The sequence below is a fragment of the Lepus europaeus genome, chromosome 22, assembly GCF_033115175.1.
Source record: "Lepus europaeus isolate LE1 chromosome 22, mLepTim1.pri, whole genome shotgun sequence".
Taxonomy (NCBI): domain Eukaryota; kingdom Metazoa; phylum Chordata; class Mammalia; order Lagomorpha; family Leporidae; genus Lepus; species Lepus europaeus.
The window spans coordinates 23,941,754-23,956,926 of NC_084848.1; the positions used below are offsets into that span (position 1 = coordinate 23,941,754).

At 41.3% G+C, this 15,173-nt stretch overlaps 1 protein-coding gene across 1 annotated transcript in view; it reads left to right on the plus strand.

Moving 5' to 3' along the window:
- SNW1 (SNW domain containing 1) overlaps window positions 1–15,173 on the plus strand; it is a 40,717-nt gene that overhangs the window by 21,281 nt on the left and 4,263 nt on the right. The window contains exons 4-11 of the mRNA XM_062181441.1: window positions 1,177–1,272; window positions 1,364–1,470; window positions 2,250–2,354; window positions 3,470–3,539; window positions 4,377–4,442; window positions 6,281–6,397; window positions 7,329–7,470; window positions 13,299–13,395. Of these exons, the coding sequence (XP_062037425.1) occupies window positions 1,177–1,272; window positions 1,364–1,470; window positions 2,250–2,354; window positions 3,470–3,539; window positions 4,377–4,442; window positions 6,281–6,397; window positions 7,329–7,470; window positions 13,299–13,395 (800 nt within the window). The remainder of the gene's footprint in view (window positions 1–1,176; window positions 1,273–1,363; window positions 1,471–2,249; window positions 2,355–3,469; window positions 3,540–4,376; window positions 4,443–6,280; window positions 6,398–7,328; window positions 7,471–13,298; window positions 13,396–15,173) is intronic.

A 15,173-nucleotide genomic window follows, 5' to 3' on the forward strand; every position in this document is an offset into this window, starting at 1 on the left:
TTTCTAAATCATTAAAATCTAAAATGCTTTTTATTTCTTAAGTTTCCAATGGCTTTTTTTTTTTCCTTTAAACTGCCACATGGGGCAAGTGTTTGGCACAGCAGTTAAGATGCAGTTCTGGACACACACCCCAGATTGCAGTACTTGGGGTCAAGTCCCAGCTCTATTTCCAATTCCAGCTTCCTGCTAATGCACCCCCTGTGGAGGCAGTGGGTGATGGCTCAAGTACTTGGGTCCCTGACACTCATTTGGGAGATACAAATTGCGACCCAAGCTCCTGACTTTGGCCTGGCTCATCCCTGGCTGTTGTGGGCATTTGGGGAGTGAACTAGCAGATGGAAGTTCTCTCTCTGTCTCTATCTCTGTGTCTCTTCCTTTCAGATAAATAAGTTTAAAAAAAAAAAAAAGGCTGCCATGTAAGGTGTTTTTTTTTTTTTTTTTTTTTAAATACTGAGAAGAATAGATGGACATGAAAGTGAATAACACTCTATTTGTCAGGACCTATCACATCAGTAATAAAACTGTTGGCCTAGTAGAAATCATACAGCAGTTCTAAATTTTGATAATCAGTGTAAAATAAGTTGTGTATGAAGAATGTGTTTTGTTTTTTCTTTTTTTCCCCATTTTTGGCTTTTTGCAGAAGAAAATGTTCTGGGTTGACTGTGGCACATGTTCATTTTCTTAGTCTATGAATAGAGTTGATGCCAGAAAAGAGAACATTATAAATAGGATGAGGTCAATGAAATTTTCCAGACCCAGTGAATCTGGAAATTATTTGGTAACCTGACTTAAATTCTGATGAATTTGTCATCCAAAATAATGGTTCTAAAGGCAGTTTATATCATCATTAATTTCAAGTCCTAGTGAGCCTCAAAAATAAGAATCATTGATGCATAAGATTCAGTTGGCACAATTTATTTGGATATTGACTTGATTAGAAGATCTCAAATAATTTAAATTTATGCAGTCATGGGAAAATTATTAACTTGCAGTCTGAATGGCAATTTGTGTGTATATTTTAAGTTCCCTTGGTTTTAAAAGCTAAAAGACAAAATCTGAGTGTCCTCCACTTGTAATGTGTGCTGAGAAGGACGTGTTGATGTCTGGAATGATTTAATGAGGTTGCTTCTTTTCATTCTTTGCTTTTCCTAAGCCTGCTTGTGTTTAACATTTTAGGTCATTTATAGCAAATATTCTGACCTGGTTCCAAAGGAGGTTATGAATGCAGATGATCCAGACCTGCAAAGACCTGATGAAGAAGCTATTAAAGAGGTAACTGGGAATTGATACATTTAATTATTTTAGATGACTTTTTAATCCTGATTAACTTCCAAACCACTCAGTACAATGTTTCTTATTTCAGATAACAGAAAAGACAAGAGTAGCCTTGGAAAAATCTGTATCACAGAAAGTTGCTGCAGCCATGCCAGTTCGAGCAGCTGATAAACTGGCCCCTGCTCAGTATATCCGGTATGAAGCGTGCCTGGAAGTCTTAATTTAATTTCAGACTTGGTTTAGATTGGGAGTTTTGGTGTTTTTTCACTATCCTACTTTGTCACAATTATAATTGCATTGTTTGGAATAATGAAGCCTAATTCTTTTTATAGACAATGAAAGCAGAATTATTTAAAATGTTAGTTATTACGCTGCTTTCAGTTTTTTTCTTGTACTAATCAATAGTTGCTTGCTAGATAGGATGTAAACCGAGTTATTTATAGTTTTCTGTTTATATATAATAGGAATCCTGGTAATAGTTCTGAGTTTTGAGGTGTTGGACTCAACTAAATCTTTGTATAGAGAGATGATTCACATACAGATGTTAAGGGAAAATTCAGAGCTGGTAGAGCTGCTGCCATTATTCTGTTTTACAACCTATGATTAATCAAAAACTGCTAACTGTAAGTTGCCTGCTGGGATTATTGTGGGTGTTTTGTCCTCAAAAGCAGACTTACCAAATAGGTACTATTTTTCTAAGTCTTTTTCTGAAACTGAACACTGCACTTTGCATGTTGAAAAATAGATGAGGCTGGATTATTTGCAAACTGGTGCCTCTCTAGTTTGCATTTGTTTGTAACTCTGTTTGTTTGTCCTCTTATGTGTTTTATTGTCTACAATGCCTAATTATTTCATAATTTTCTATTAATACTTTGTGAGAGAAACTGAAAATGTAGTCTAGCTTAAGATTGTAATTGAACGAAAATACCTATTGAACTTGTTACTTGAACTAGTTACAACGTTGCTTTCTTCAGATACACACCATCTCAACAAGGTGTGGCTTTCAACTCTGGAGCTAAACAGAGGGTGATTCGGATGGTAGAAATGCAGAAAGATCCAATGGAGCCTCCAAGGTTCAAGTAAGTAGATAGCTTCATGAGAAGAAGAAAGAATTTTCTTTTTTTCTTTTTTTTTTTTCAGATTTACTTATTTATTTGAAAGAGTTACAGAGGGGCTGGCACCGTGGCTCACTTGGTTAATCCTCCACCTGCGGTGCTGGCGTCCCATATGGGTGCCGGGTTCTAGTCTTGGTTGCTCCTCTTCCAGTCCAGCTCTCTGCTGTGGCCCGGGAAGGCAGTGGAGGATGGCCCAAGTCCTTGGGTCCCTGCACCCACATGGGAGACCAGGAAGAAGCACTTGGCTCCTGGCTTCGGATTGGCGCAGCGCTGGCCATGGTGGCCATTTGGGGAGTGACCCAACGAATGGAAGACCTTTCTCTCTGTCTCTCTCTCTCACTGTCTGTGACTCTACCTGCCAAATTAAAAAAAAAAAAAAAAAAATAGAGTTACAGAGAGATGGGGACGGACAGAGAGAGATCTTCTATCCACTGGTTCAAAGTGGAGCTGCTGAGATGGCTTAACCCACTGTTTCACAGTCCAGCCCCACGAATGAGCTATTAATACACACAGTAAATAAATCAATCTCCAAATAATTACGCTGAGTGAAAGAAACCAAGGAAATACAGGTACATGCAATGTGATTCCATTTATATAAAACCCTAGAAAATGTCGAGTGATCTACAGTGACAGATGGCATATCAGTGATTACCTGGGGGGAAGGAGGTAGAGACAGTGGAGATGGGGGGAAGGCTGGGCAGAGGGCGTGTAGAAACTTCAGGGAAAAGTGAAGTATGTTCACTATTCAGATTGTGATGATGGTTTCACAGTTACATATTCATGTCAACATTTAATCAAATTGTGTGCTGCGTGTGATTATATGTTGATTACGTTTCAGAGCTGCTTTAAAGTTACTTGTGATATGATGATAATCTGGAGGTTGGATGAGCAGTGACAGTGACATGGTTGGCCATGTTTTACAGATGACTGAAGTCAAGTGAAAGGTCTGCCATAGATGGGTCTTCATTATACAGTCTCTGTTTTTGTCGATGTTTAAAGCTTTAACAAAAAATGAGCAGACACTTGAGATATAATCACTAAGGGGGGAAAGTATGACACTTGGATGTGCTATTCTTTAGGATTAATAAGAAAATTCCCCGGGGACCACCTTCTCCTCCTGCTCCTGTCATGCATTCTCCTAGCCGAAAGGTAATCTTTTTGCTGTTGCTGTTGTAGCCTAAAGTCTTCTACTCATGATTTTTAGTTTTCTAAGTAACTTCTCTGTATCTGCATAGGTATATGTAACCACCCTGACTTGCAGTGTTCTTTTTTTAATTTGTTTTTCAAGATTAAATAAGGTCCTAGAAAGACTACTGAATATAGTTTCCAGGAGTGCTTATGAGAATGTATGTTCAATGTTAGCTATTAGTTTTATTATTAGTAATCTAAACACTGCATTTAGTGGAATAAATAGGGTCTACTGTTTCACATGAAGAATATTAGTTATAGGAAGTAGTACATGAGTTCATCAAGTCTGATAATCTCACTGGTTTTTTTAGTTATGTCTTATTACCCAGAAGAACAAGTTTTCCTCCAAAAAGAAGCCATATCACTTTAAATGTGGAAAAATGTTAGTATTTATAATCATCAAGAATAATTTCCAGATCATTTTCCAGTTTTTACATTAGTTTAAAATTATTAGTAGAATCCATGATTTTGGAGCATGGCTGTCTAGTGCTACTAGAGCAAATGGAATTTTGGCCTTTATTATGTGTCAGCATGTAAGGAGTGTCTTTGAAGAAAAAGCTAATACAGCCAGGTGTTGCTTGACAGTGGGCCTACATTCTGAGAAATGTATCACTGGGTGATTTTGTTGTCAGGCAAGCACTGTGAAGTGTACTTACACAAACTAAGGCAGCTTCAGCGTCACTAGGTCCTAGGACCACTGTCATTTGCATAGTGTGCCACTAACCATGTGTTATGCAGTTCATGACTAGAATTTTTTGATAAACTAAAAATCAAAGTGTTTCTTTTTTCTTAACTTAGATGACTGTAAAGGAACAACAAGAGTGGAAGATTCCTCCTTGTATTTCCAACTGGAAAAATGCAAAGGTAATTAAGTTGTGGTGGACTCAGTCCCTTGATTTTATAGCCTATTGGAAAACACCCATGAGAAAGCTACAGTCTGAGTAATTTTAATTGGAAACTTGGCACCTCACTTAATGAATGTTTTTGAAAGAATGCCCAAATTACATGACCCTATTTCTTTAATGTAATAAGAATGTTAATATGTCGGGCACATGAATACTATATAGATCTTTAGTGAACTGTGGCTTGGTGACACTACTCTTTAGAAAACTCAAATTTGTATGTAGAAATTATTTCTGAAAGTAGCTAAACTAGTCTAAATGATCACATGACAAAACAGTAAATGTTTGGATACTTTCACTACTTTAATTTTCAGCCATTTAACTCTATGTATAACATTACAGGATTTGTTAAGAATCTAAAATGTGGGGCTGGTGCTGTGGCTCATGTGGTTAATCCTCCGCCTGCGGCACCGGCATCCCATATGGGCGCCGGGTTCTAGTCCCGGTTGCTCCTCTTCCAGTCCAACTCTCTGCTGTGGCCCCTGAGGGCATTGGAGGATGGCCTAAGTCCTTGGGTCCCTGCACCAGCGTGGGAGACCAGGAAGAAGTGCCTGGATCCTCGCTTCGGATTGGCGCAGCGCCAGCCGTGGCGGCCATTTGGGGAGTGAACCAACCGAGGGAGGACCTTTCTCTCTCACTGTCTGTAATTCTACCTGTCAAATAAATAAATAAAATCGAAGGAAGTTATATGCTCATCGTAAAACAAAAAGGTTGGCCGGCGCCGCGGCTCAGTAGGCTAATCCTCCGCCTTGCGGCGCCGGCACACCGGGTTCTAGTCCCGGTCAGGGCACCGATCCTGTTCCGGTTGCCCCTCTTCCAGGCCAGCTCTCTGCTGTGGCCAGGGAGTGCAGTGGAGGATGGCCCAAGGGCTTGGGCCCTGCACCCCATGGGAGACCAGGAGAAGCACCTGGCTCCTGCCATCGGATCAGCGCGGTGCACCGGCCGCAGCGCACCAACCGCGGCAGCCATTGGAGGGTGAACCAACGGCAAAAGGAAGACCTTTCTCTCTGTCTCTCTCTCACTGTCCACTCTGCCTGTCCAAAAACCAAAACAAAACAAAAAACAAAAAGGTTGTATTCTAGTCTGATTGGGTTGATTAATTAATATGTATGTAACTAAGTGGTATTTTGAACTGATTCTGTAGCACATTGTTTTATTATGACAGCATGGACTAGAGATCAACATTTAGAGGTTTAGTCAGAAATTTGTAAAAATAAAGCTAAGCCTGAAAGCTAGTAGATGTTGTCATTAAATGGAATGGGATGCAAAATTTCAGAATGTAGAGTCTGTTTTCTAGCAAGCTGCTTTTTTTTATTTACACAGAATTCCAAAATTCTGAAATTTTAGAATTCAGTACAACTATAATGATTTATTCAGCTTTTGTGAGACTAGTACACTTACCTGAGGAGCAACTATTTAGCAGTAATTTTCTTTCATTATAGTTCACACTTAGTAATATGAGAATGTATTTTTCTAGCATACTGTCTGTTTAAATCCTGGCTCATTCACTTACTAATTGTATGACCTTGGGGACATTATGTAATTCTCTACCTCAGTGTCTTCCCCTGTGAAATGGAAGCAGTGTTACCAGCTTCGTAGAGTTATTGTGAAGGTTAAGTGAGTCCAAAGATGGAGAGTACTTAATCCTCCACACAAGACACTCATTGTTACCTGCTATTTTGCATAGTTGCGAAAAAAGATGTAAGAAAAAGAACTAGGTGGTTCTCAAAATGGGCATTTTTAAATTTAAGTAATTTTTGTAGTTCTATAATTGATTGTTTCTATCTGCTTTTACACTAGGGTTATACAATTCCATTAGACAAACGTCTGGCTGCTGATGGGAGAGGTCTCCAGACAGTACACATAAATGAAAATTTTGCAAAACTGGCCGAAGCGCTCTACATTGCTGATAGGAAGGTTGGTCTGTTACAATTGAATTGCTTAATGTTCTTGCTGATTCGTAAATCCTTGTTGGTAATTTAAGGTACTGTTCATTTAGCTACAGTCCTGGGTACCTAGAGACTGTGGCATGTGTGCCAGTGAGGGCAAATGCTAATTACAGTTCTGTACATGGTCCCAGCCTTTGTACATGTGGACCTACACCCCACCAGTGGTGATCCAGCTGCCTGACAAGATGCCAGAGTAGTGATTCCCTGGGCCGCTCCTATTTGGTGAAGACTGCAAGGTGTCACTCTAAATTTCATAGTCTTCCTCTATTTTAGATGTAGATGTCCCCAAAAGAGCAGTCGCAAGAAAGGGCAATTAAACATTCAGATTAATTAAATTCTACATAAAATAGCACTAATAATACTGGCAATTAATGCTATCTACTAAACGTTATGGTATTAATATGTGACCTTCAAGTTTATACACATCAAGGTATGTGTTTAAACCATAGGAAAAAAAATATGTCCTCCATGTCATAGTGAGTACTCCTCACTCTAGCATACATGGGCTAAGGTTTTACCTTGAGTTCACATGATTGATTTTGAAGATGTAACCAGTCCATGTTATGTTAATGATAGTGAAAATTGCTTTATTGGAGTCTTTAATTTTATGTAAGATTGTTTTGAGAAAGCATTAGTGAAATACTTGACTTAAAATTAAGACTGATTGAGGCCACTATAGTTCTAGCCACTAAGCATTCCCCAGGATGAAAAGCGTAGCTTTGCAGTGTTTTCCAGGCAAGAGGATATCTTTTACTGGACAAGAATCTGTGTTTTAATCTGTAAGAACAAACCTGACTTCTGTATAATTGCTCTGAGAAGCCAGACCAGGGAGTTAGTTTGGTAGCTTTTAATATTTCTCCCATAGTAGTGTCAAATTTAGCATCTAATTTTTCTAATAGGCTCGTGAAGCTGTGGAGATGCGTGCCCAAGTTGAGAGAAAGATGGCTCAAAAAGAAAAGGAAAAACATGAAGAGAAGCTAAGAGAGATGGCCCAGAAAGCCAGGGAGAGGAGAGCTGGGATCAAAACCCATGTGGAAAAAGGTAGGACATTCTCACTACTGAGTTTTTATTTTCTGAACAATCTGTATCTCATTTTAGGAAATCTTTTTCTAACTGTATGCAAAAGTAGGAAATACATATGATGAAAATTTATGTATTTCAGAATTAGTATAGAAATGGAGAGTACCTCTGCCTTAATAAGCTGAAGCAGCAAAAAAATTTGAAGTCTGAGTATCTAGATGGGCCTCCAAGAGTACTATTCTAGAAACTTTTATAAGGTTCTAAGTGATTTACTTTTAAAAAATCACATTATTGTTCAAATGATAGGCTTGCTTTTCTCCTATTTTAATTTTGAGATTCAGAGAAATAAGATCTCCAGATGAACAACTCAGTCCTCCCACATAGTAAACTGATCTACAAGTTTTTCTATCTCATAATCATTAATTTTGCCAATACTTTCTCTGTCCTTATTTGGTAGTCTGCATTGGTATATTCATTAAATTAGGGTGAGAAGACAGATTCTAATTCAAGAAAATTGATGAGAATGGTTTCTCTTTCATTCATAAATCCTATAGTAGTACAGTTATTTTATTCATTAAGTTCATGTTGAACACCTTCTGTGTGCCAGGTTTTCTGTGAGACTGTAGTGGTGGTGGGGTGGGATAAAGTAGTCAGCGTTCCGGAGAGTGTAGAAAGACTGCAAAGCTAATCATGTGGTATAGTAGAAGGTGAAGATTGCTGTGAAGAAAAATAAAACAAAAAGAGCTTGAGAGGGTGGTTAGAATAGACCTCACTTCTGAGATGGTAACGTTATCGCAGAAACTTACAGGAAGGGGCAAGGTTTGGGGTGCTGCATTTATTTATTTATAAAGATTTATTTATTTGAAAGGTGGAGTTAGAGGCAGAGACAGAGAGAGAGTGAGGTCCTCCATCCGCTGGTTCACTTCCCAGATAGCTGCAACAGCTGGAGCTGCACCAATCTGAAGCCAGGAGCCAGGAGCTTCTTTTGGGTCTCCCACGCAGGTGCAGGGACTTAGGCCATCTTCCACTGCTTTCTCAGGTCACAGCAGAGAACTGGATTGGAAGTGGAGCAGCCAGGACCCAAACCAGCACCCACATGGGATGGCAGCACTGCAGGCGGCGGCTTTACGCCACAGCACCGGCCCCAAAGGGTGCTACATTTATAATGCATCTTGGGACACCTGCAGCTCATATTGGAGTGCCTGGGTTCAAGTACCAGCTCCACTTCCAGTTACAGCTTCTTCCTGATGTGCACCGTGAGGCAGCAGGTAGGTAATGGCCTAAGCACTTGGATCCTAACACCCCCCATGAGAGGCTTGGATGGAGTTCCAGGCTCTTGCCTTCAGCCTGGTCCATCTTTGGCTGTTTCAGGCATTTGGGGAATGAACCAACAGATGGGAAATCTGTCTGTCTGTCTCTCTCTTCCCCCTCTCCCCTACCCCGTCTCTTTCAAAGAAATACATTTTATAAAAATTTTAAATGCAACTTCTAAAAAAAACTTGAAGGAAGTAAGCTGTGTGGGTATGCAGAGGAAGAGCACCCCAATGAGAAGGATCAGCAGGTACGAAGTACGGAGAATGTGCCTGTGGTGCTCAGGGCAAAGCAGAGAGGCCAGTGCTGCTGGATTACAGTGAGAAAGAGGAGGAAAGTGAGGTGTTAGTGTTTGAGGCGGGTGGGAAGAGTGGTGGTCAGATCAAAAAATGTGGCTTTTTAATCACCTGAAGGGTATGCTTATGCTTCATTACAAGGGAAACAAAGTTTGGAGCAGTGACATAATCTGACATATATTTTCCCCTGGTTTAATTGATGTATAAATGACAAATGAAAATTTTACATACTTAGGGTATACATGTTTTGATATGCTGTATATATCATGAAAATCCACTCCACCATCAAGCCTAATTAACAACTCAATCACTTCACATACTTTTTTATTTTCAAGTATACAGTGTGGAATTTTTATTTTTATTTTTGTTTGACAGGTAGAGTTAGAGACAGTGAGAGAGAGACAGAGAGAAAGGTCTTCCCTCTGTTGGTTCACTCCCCTAATGGCCGCTACAGCTGGCGCTGCACTGAAGCCAGGAGCCAGGAGCTTCCTCCTGGGTCTCCCATGTGGGTGCAGGGCCTAAGCACTTGGGCCATCCTCCGCTGCCCTCCTGTGCCATAGCAGAGAGCTGGACTGGAAGAGGAGCAACCCAGACTAGTACCCAGTGCTCCAACCAGGACTAGAACCCGGGGTGCCGGCGCTGCAGGCGGAGGATTAGCCAAGTGAGCCACACGCCAGCATACAATGTAGTATTGTTAATTACAGTCACCGGGCAGTATAAAATTTTGGATCCTTTAACAAAATTTACCCTAATTTAAAAGATTCCCTTGACTGCTGTATTTAAAAATAGAAGGCTATAGGGTAGGCATTGTAGTGGAGCTGGTTCAGCTACTGATTGCCATTCCTGCATCCATATCAGAGTCCCAGTTCAAATCCCAGCTGTCTACATTCTGATCCAGCTTCCTGCTAGTGCATCCTGAGGCAGCAGATGACTCAAGGGCTTGGGCTCCTGCTACCTGTGTAGGAGAGCTGGATGAAATTCTGGGCTCCTTGCTTGAGCCTTGCCCGGCTCTGGCTGTTGGTGGCCATTTAGGGAGTGAACCACTGAATGGAAAGTATCTGTGTCTGTGTGTATCTCTCTCTCTGCCTTTCAACTCAATGAAAACAGATTGAAAAATAGAAGACCGTGGAGTGGGCATGGGCAGAGGCAGAGAAACTGTTTAGAAAACAAATGCAGTAAACCTGGTGAGATGATAACAGGAGGTGGGAGAACATTGGATGTTTTGGTGGTAGAGCAGACAAAATCTGCTCATGGAGTATATAGAGGTATGAGAGAAAAGCAGTAGTCAGGGACAGTTCTAGGGGCTGGCATTGTGGCACAGTGGGTTGAGCTGCTGCATGCAATACTGGCATCCCACGTGGGCTCTAGTTCAAGTCCTGGCTTGAACCGATCCAGCTCCCTGCTGATGTGCCTGTTAAAGGCAGTGGAAGATGGCACAAGTGCTTGAAGTTCCAGGCTCCTGACTTTGGCCTGGCCCAGCCCCAGCTGTTACAGCCATTTTTTTTTTTTTTTTTTTTTTTTTTGACAGGCAGAGTGGACAGTGAGAGAGAGAGACAGAGAGAAAGGTCTTCCTTTTGCTGTTGGTTCACCCTCCAATGGCCGCCGCGGTTGGTGCGCTGCGGCCGGCGCACCATGCTGATCCGATGGCAGGAGCCAGGTGCTTCTCCTGGTCTCCCATGGGGTGCAGGGCCCAAGCACTTGGGCCATCCTCCACTGCACTCCCTGGCCACAGCAGAGAGCTGGCCTGGAAGAGGGGCAACCGGGACAGGATTGGTGCCCCGACCGGGACTAGAACCCGGTGTGCCGGCGCCGCAAGGCGGAGGATTAGCCTAGTGAGCCGCGGCGCCGGCCCTGTTACAGCCATTTGAGGAGTAAACCAGCAGATGGATAGTCTGTCTCTGTGTCTCTCCCTCCCTCTCTCTTTTTTCCTCTCTCTCTCTCTCTGTAATTCTGCCTTTCAAATAAATAAATCTTTTCCCCCAAAAAAATGATGACTCCAGAACACCTGAGCAACTCAAAAGGATTAAATTGCCATTTTCCAATATTGGGAAGTTGACCGTATACAGATAGTGAGAGGGAAAAATGAGTTCAGCCACGGGCATGTTCACTTTAACCTGGGGGTAGGGGTCAATCAGGCAATTGGTTAGAGGAGCTGCAAGTTCAACTATAGCTAGGGTTCTAAGTAGTAATTATTTACCTGAACCATACAAGGGTGTTTCAAAAATATTTTGGGAAATGTATTTTATGAAAATCTGTACATGAATTTGAAATTTTTTTGCACCAAAATAAACGTCCTTTGATTCCATTTTCGGGTAGGCATTTGGTGCAGCAGTCAGGTCACCACTTGGGAGGCCACCCATATTGGAGTGCCTCGTTCAAGTCCCAGCACCTCCACTTCTGATGGGCCCAGCTCTGGCCATTTCGGCCATTCTGAGAGAACCTGCAGATGGAAGATCTCTCTCTTTCTCTCTCTCTCTCTCTCAGCTTCCTGCTGATGTTCACACTGGCAGGCAACAGATCATGGCCCAAGTACTTGGATCCTTTCCACCATGTGAGATTAAGATTGAATGCCAAGCTCCTGGCTCAGTCCTGACCTTTGTAGGCGTTTAGGGAGTAACCAGAAGATAGAAAATCTCTGTCTTGCTGTCTGCCATTCAAATAAAATGAAAATAAACAAATAATAGTTTTTAGAAAGTTTTTTTACAAATCCAGTTTTTACAAACTTTTTGAAGTGCCCTTACAGATCATCACGAGTGGCCAGATAGAGCTGTTTGCCTGATGCATTTCTAAGCACAGAGGTAATGAAAAGTAAAGCTTACTGTATCTTAAGTTCTGCAGACTGATAAGAAAGAAGGAAAGAAGAAAAAAATCAGAATGGTCCTCAAGGAATTAGTTAGAATTTTGAAAAATCTGTTGCTATGTTAGTAACGGCTCACATTTACTGAGTGTTTATTGAGGCAGGCACCACTCTGAGTACTTTACATGTATTACTTACTAGAATCACAGTGGCAGTCTGTACTGTGCAGTGGGACTGTTATCGTCACTGTTCCACAGAAGAAAGAATGTACCAGGTCACACTGCCAGTCTAGACAGGCTGGCCCTGGAGCTCATGCTGGTAACTATACTATATCCCCTCAGACTGGTGAGGGTAGAAAAATGAAGACAAATACAACTGCCATAGAGATCAAGATGCAGTCAGGCTGGCACTGTGGCATGACTGGTTAAGCCGCTGCCCACAATGCTGACATCCGGGAGCTGGTTCAAGTCCTGGCTGCTCCACTTCCGATCCAGCTCCCTGAAGATGTGTTTGGGAAAGCAATGGAGGATGGCCCAAGTACTTGGACCCCTGCACTCATGTGGGAGAGACCTGGATGAAGCTCCTGATTCCTGGCTTCAGATGGGCCCAGCTCTGGCCATTTCAGCCATTCTGGGAGTGAACCTGCAGATGGAAGACACTCACTCTCTCTCTCTCTCTCTCTCTCTCTCTTTCCCTTTCCCCCTCTCTCCTTCCCCCCCCCTTTAACTCTGCCTTTCAAATAAATAAATAAATCTTGAAAAAAAAGATGCATTCAGCCCTTATGAACTATAAGCAAAAGGGTCTTTATTCAGTAGAATCTCTGAAAATATAAGGAGACTAACACGTAATTTTTTTCTTGACATTTTATTACAAAAAACTGTATGATGAACAACTGGTATCCCCACCACCTACATTCTACTATTTATATTTCTTAGCAGTTTACATAGTTAAATTTGCTTTATCATAAATGAAGATGCTTAAAAAATTTCAGAGAATATAATTTAAAAGGTAAGTTTATTTTGGTGAAATTTTTTTTTCAGTCGGTGTAATTTTTTTCATGATACTCAGTTTTCAAGAACTGAAGACCACTCATGCATGGATTTGAATTTTTCTTGCACCAAAATAAAGTTGTCTTTGAATTCCATTTTCCATGAGTTTTTGGAAGTCCTCTCCAGTGTATTCATTTCTCTATCCATGTATCAGTTCACCATAATATTTTGATGAATTTTAAAGCAAGCTGAAGATAGCAGGACACTTGGCAATCTAAACACTCTCACTTCATGCATGATTCTGGAACTCACATTCCAAAAGCATGCTTACTTGTTGGATTTAGATTAGTTTGTAAGGTTAAAAAGACTGGTATGACTACAGAGAAGTTCTTGAAGTTTTTATCTAAGGTTAAGGAATATTCTCTTGTTCAAAAATTTTCAATTTTGTCCACACAGAGGATGGGGAGGCACGTGAGAGGGATGAAATCCGGCATGATAGGCGAAAAGAGAGACAGCACGACCGGAATCTTTCCAGGGCAGCTCCTGATAAGAGGTGGGTGCTATTTAAAATAAATACAGATCGTCACGAGTGGCCTTCTTACACCTTTTACAGCAGCGTTTTAATCCATGGAGATCAGTTTTGGTTCTTTCCCTTTCCAATTTACTTTGGTAATTTAGTAGATTAGCTCCTGATTTTCTTGCACTGAAGTACTTTGTCCTAGCAAAATTGATTATCCCTAGATATAATCTTTCCTTCTATTACCTTGTAGAGTGAGTTAGGGTTGAACAGGATAGAGACATAGAAAAGAAAATTCAGGTCACATTGATGAGAAGTAGTGAATTGGAATGTCTGGTCTGTCTGTTCTTTGCCTGCTCCGAGTGGTGAGCTGGGTCTATTATGGCCTTGTTTCTCCTGACAGGAAAAGAGCTGCCACACCTTTATTGAGATCCTTTGTATGCAGAGCACCATGCCCAGTACAGTGCAGAAGAGCAGGTGTCAAAAGAACTGAAAATCAGATCTTTCTCATGCGTAGTGTAACTTAAAATTCAGAAAGACAGTTACATAAAATAATTTGGGAACATTTACAGGGCATGCATAATGATTACAAACTTGGATGAAACCAAAACACGTATGGATGGCCGGCGCCGTGGCTCAACACGCTAATCCTCCGCCTTGCGGCGCCGGCACACCGGGTTCTAGTCCCGGTCGGGGCACCGATCCTGTCCCGGTTGCCCCTCTTCCAGGCCAGCTCTCTGCTGTGGCCAGGGAGTGCAGTGGAGGATGGCCCAAGTGCTTGGGCCCTGCACCCCATGGGAGACCAGGAGAAGCACCTGGCTCCTGCCACCGGAACAGCGCGGTGCGCTGGCCGCAGCGCGCTACCGCGGCGGCCATTGGAGGGTGAACCAACGGCAAAAGGAAGACCTTTCTCTCTGTCTCTCTCTCTCACTGTCCACTCTGCCTGTCAAAAAAAAAAAAAAAAAAATGTATGGAGACCATAAAGTGAAGTAGGAATTGGAGAAGCTTGAATCACCAAATGTTCATGACCAAAATTGGTAAATTGAAGAAATATTATAATATAGAGGTAGAATTCTGAGTGAGGGCTAAATGCAATCTGAAGCTATTTGCTTCCCAAATAAATGGTTTTCCATATTGTTATCACCCTATGAACATGCAGTCCCTCTTTTCAAATTGTATTTGAGAGGGAACATTCCTGCTAGTGTTCTTAGATATTTATTGGGCATATTTTATTTCCCTAATGAAGTCATGGAGAAGCAGAGAATCTGAATTTAGTTTTGAGCAAAAGTTACAGTGTAGAAGAAAGGGGAATGAAATGGATTGTGTTCAATTAATGACACTCTTGGTTGGAAATCCCTAAGCTGTAAGAATTAAAATGACTCCATAGATAAATTGGGCCCTTAAAGCCAGTAAAGTGACTATGAGAATGAATAAGATAGAAAAGCTGTAAACTTAGGATTGGATGAAAATCAAGTTGTCTATAGGAATCACTGTAGGAACTGAGCATCGGTTAAAATAAGTGGTGACAGTTACCATGGTTTCATGGGAATGTAGATTGCATAGTACTGAAACAGCAGGAGAATTAAATTAACACGAATGCCAAAAATCATACTGAATAATCCAGTCATTGACATGTTTTCCACAAAAATGCTACTCAGACAAAATTACTTAACGTAGTTAGGTAAATGAGCTGATCCTGGTTAATTGAAAATGATTTGTGTGATGTGCCTAATTAGCATCTACTTCCCCAACTCCGAAACCTCATATAACAATGGCAGCTATAGACCACTGCAATTTTATCTCAGCATGGATGT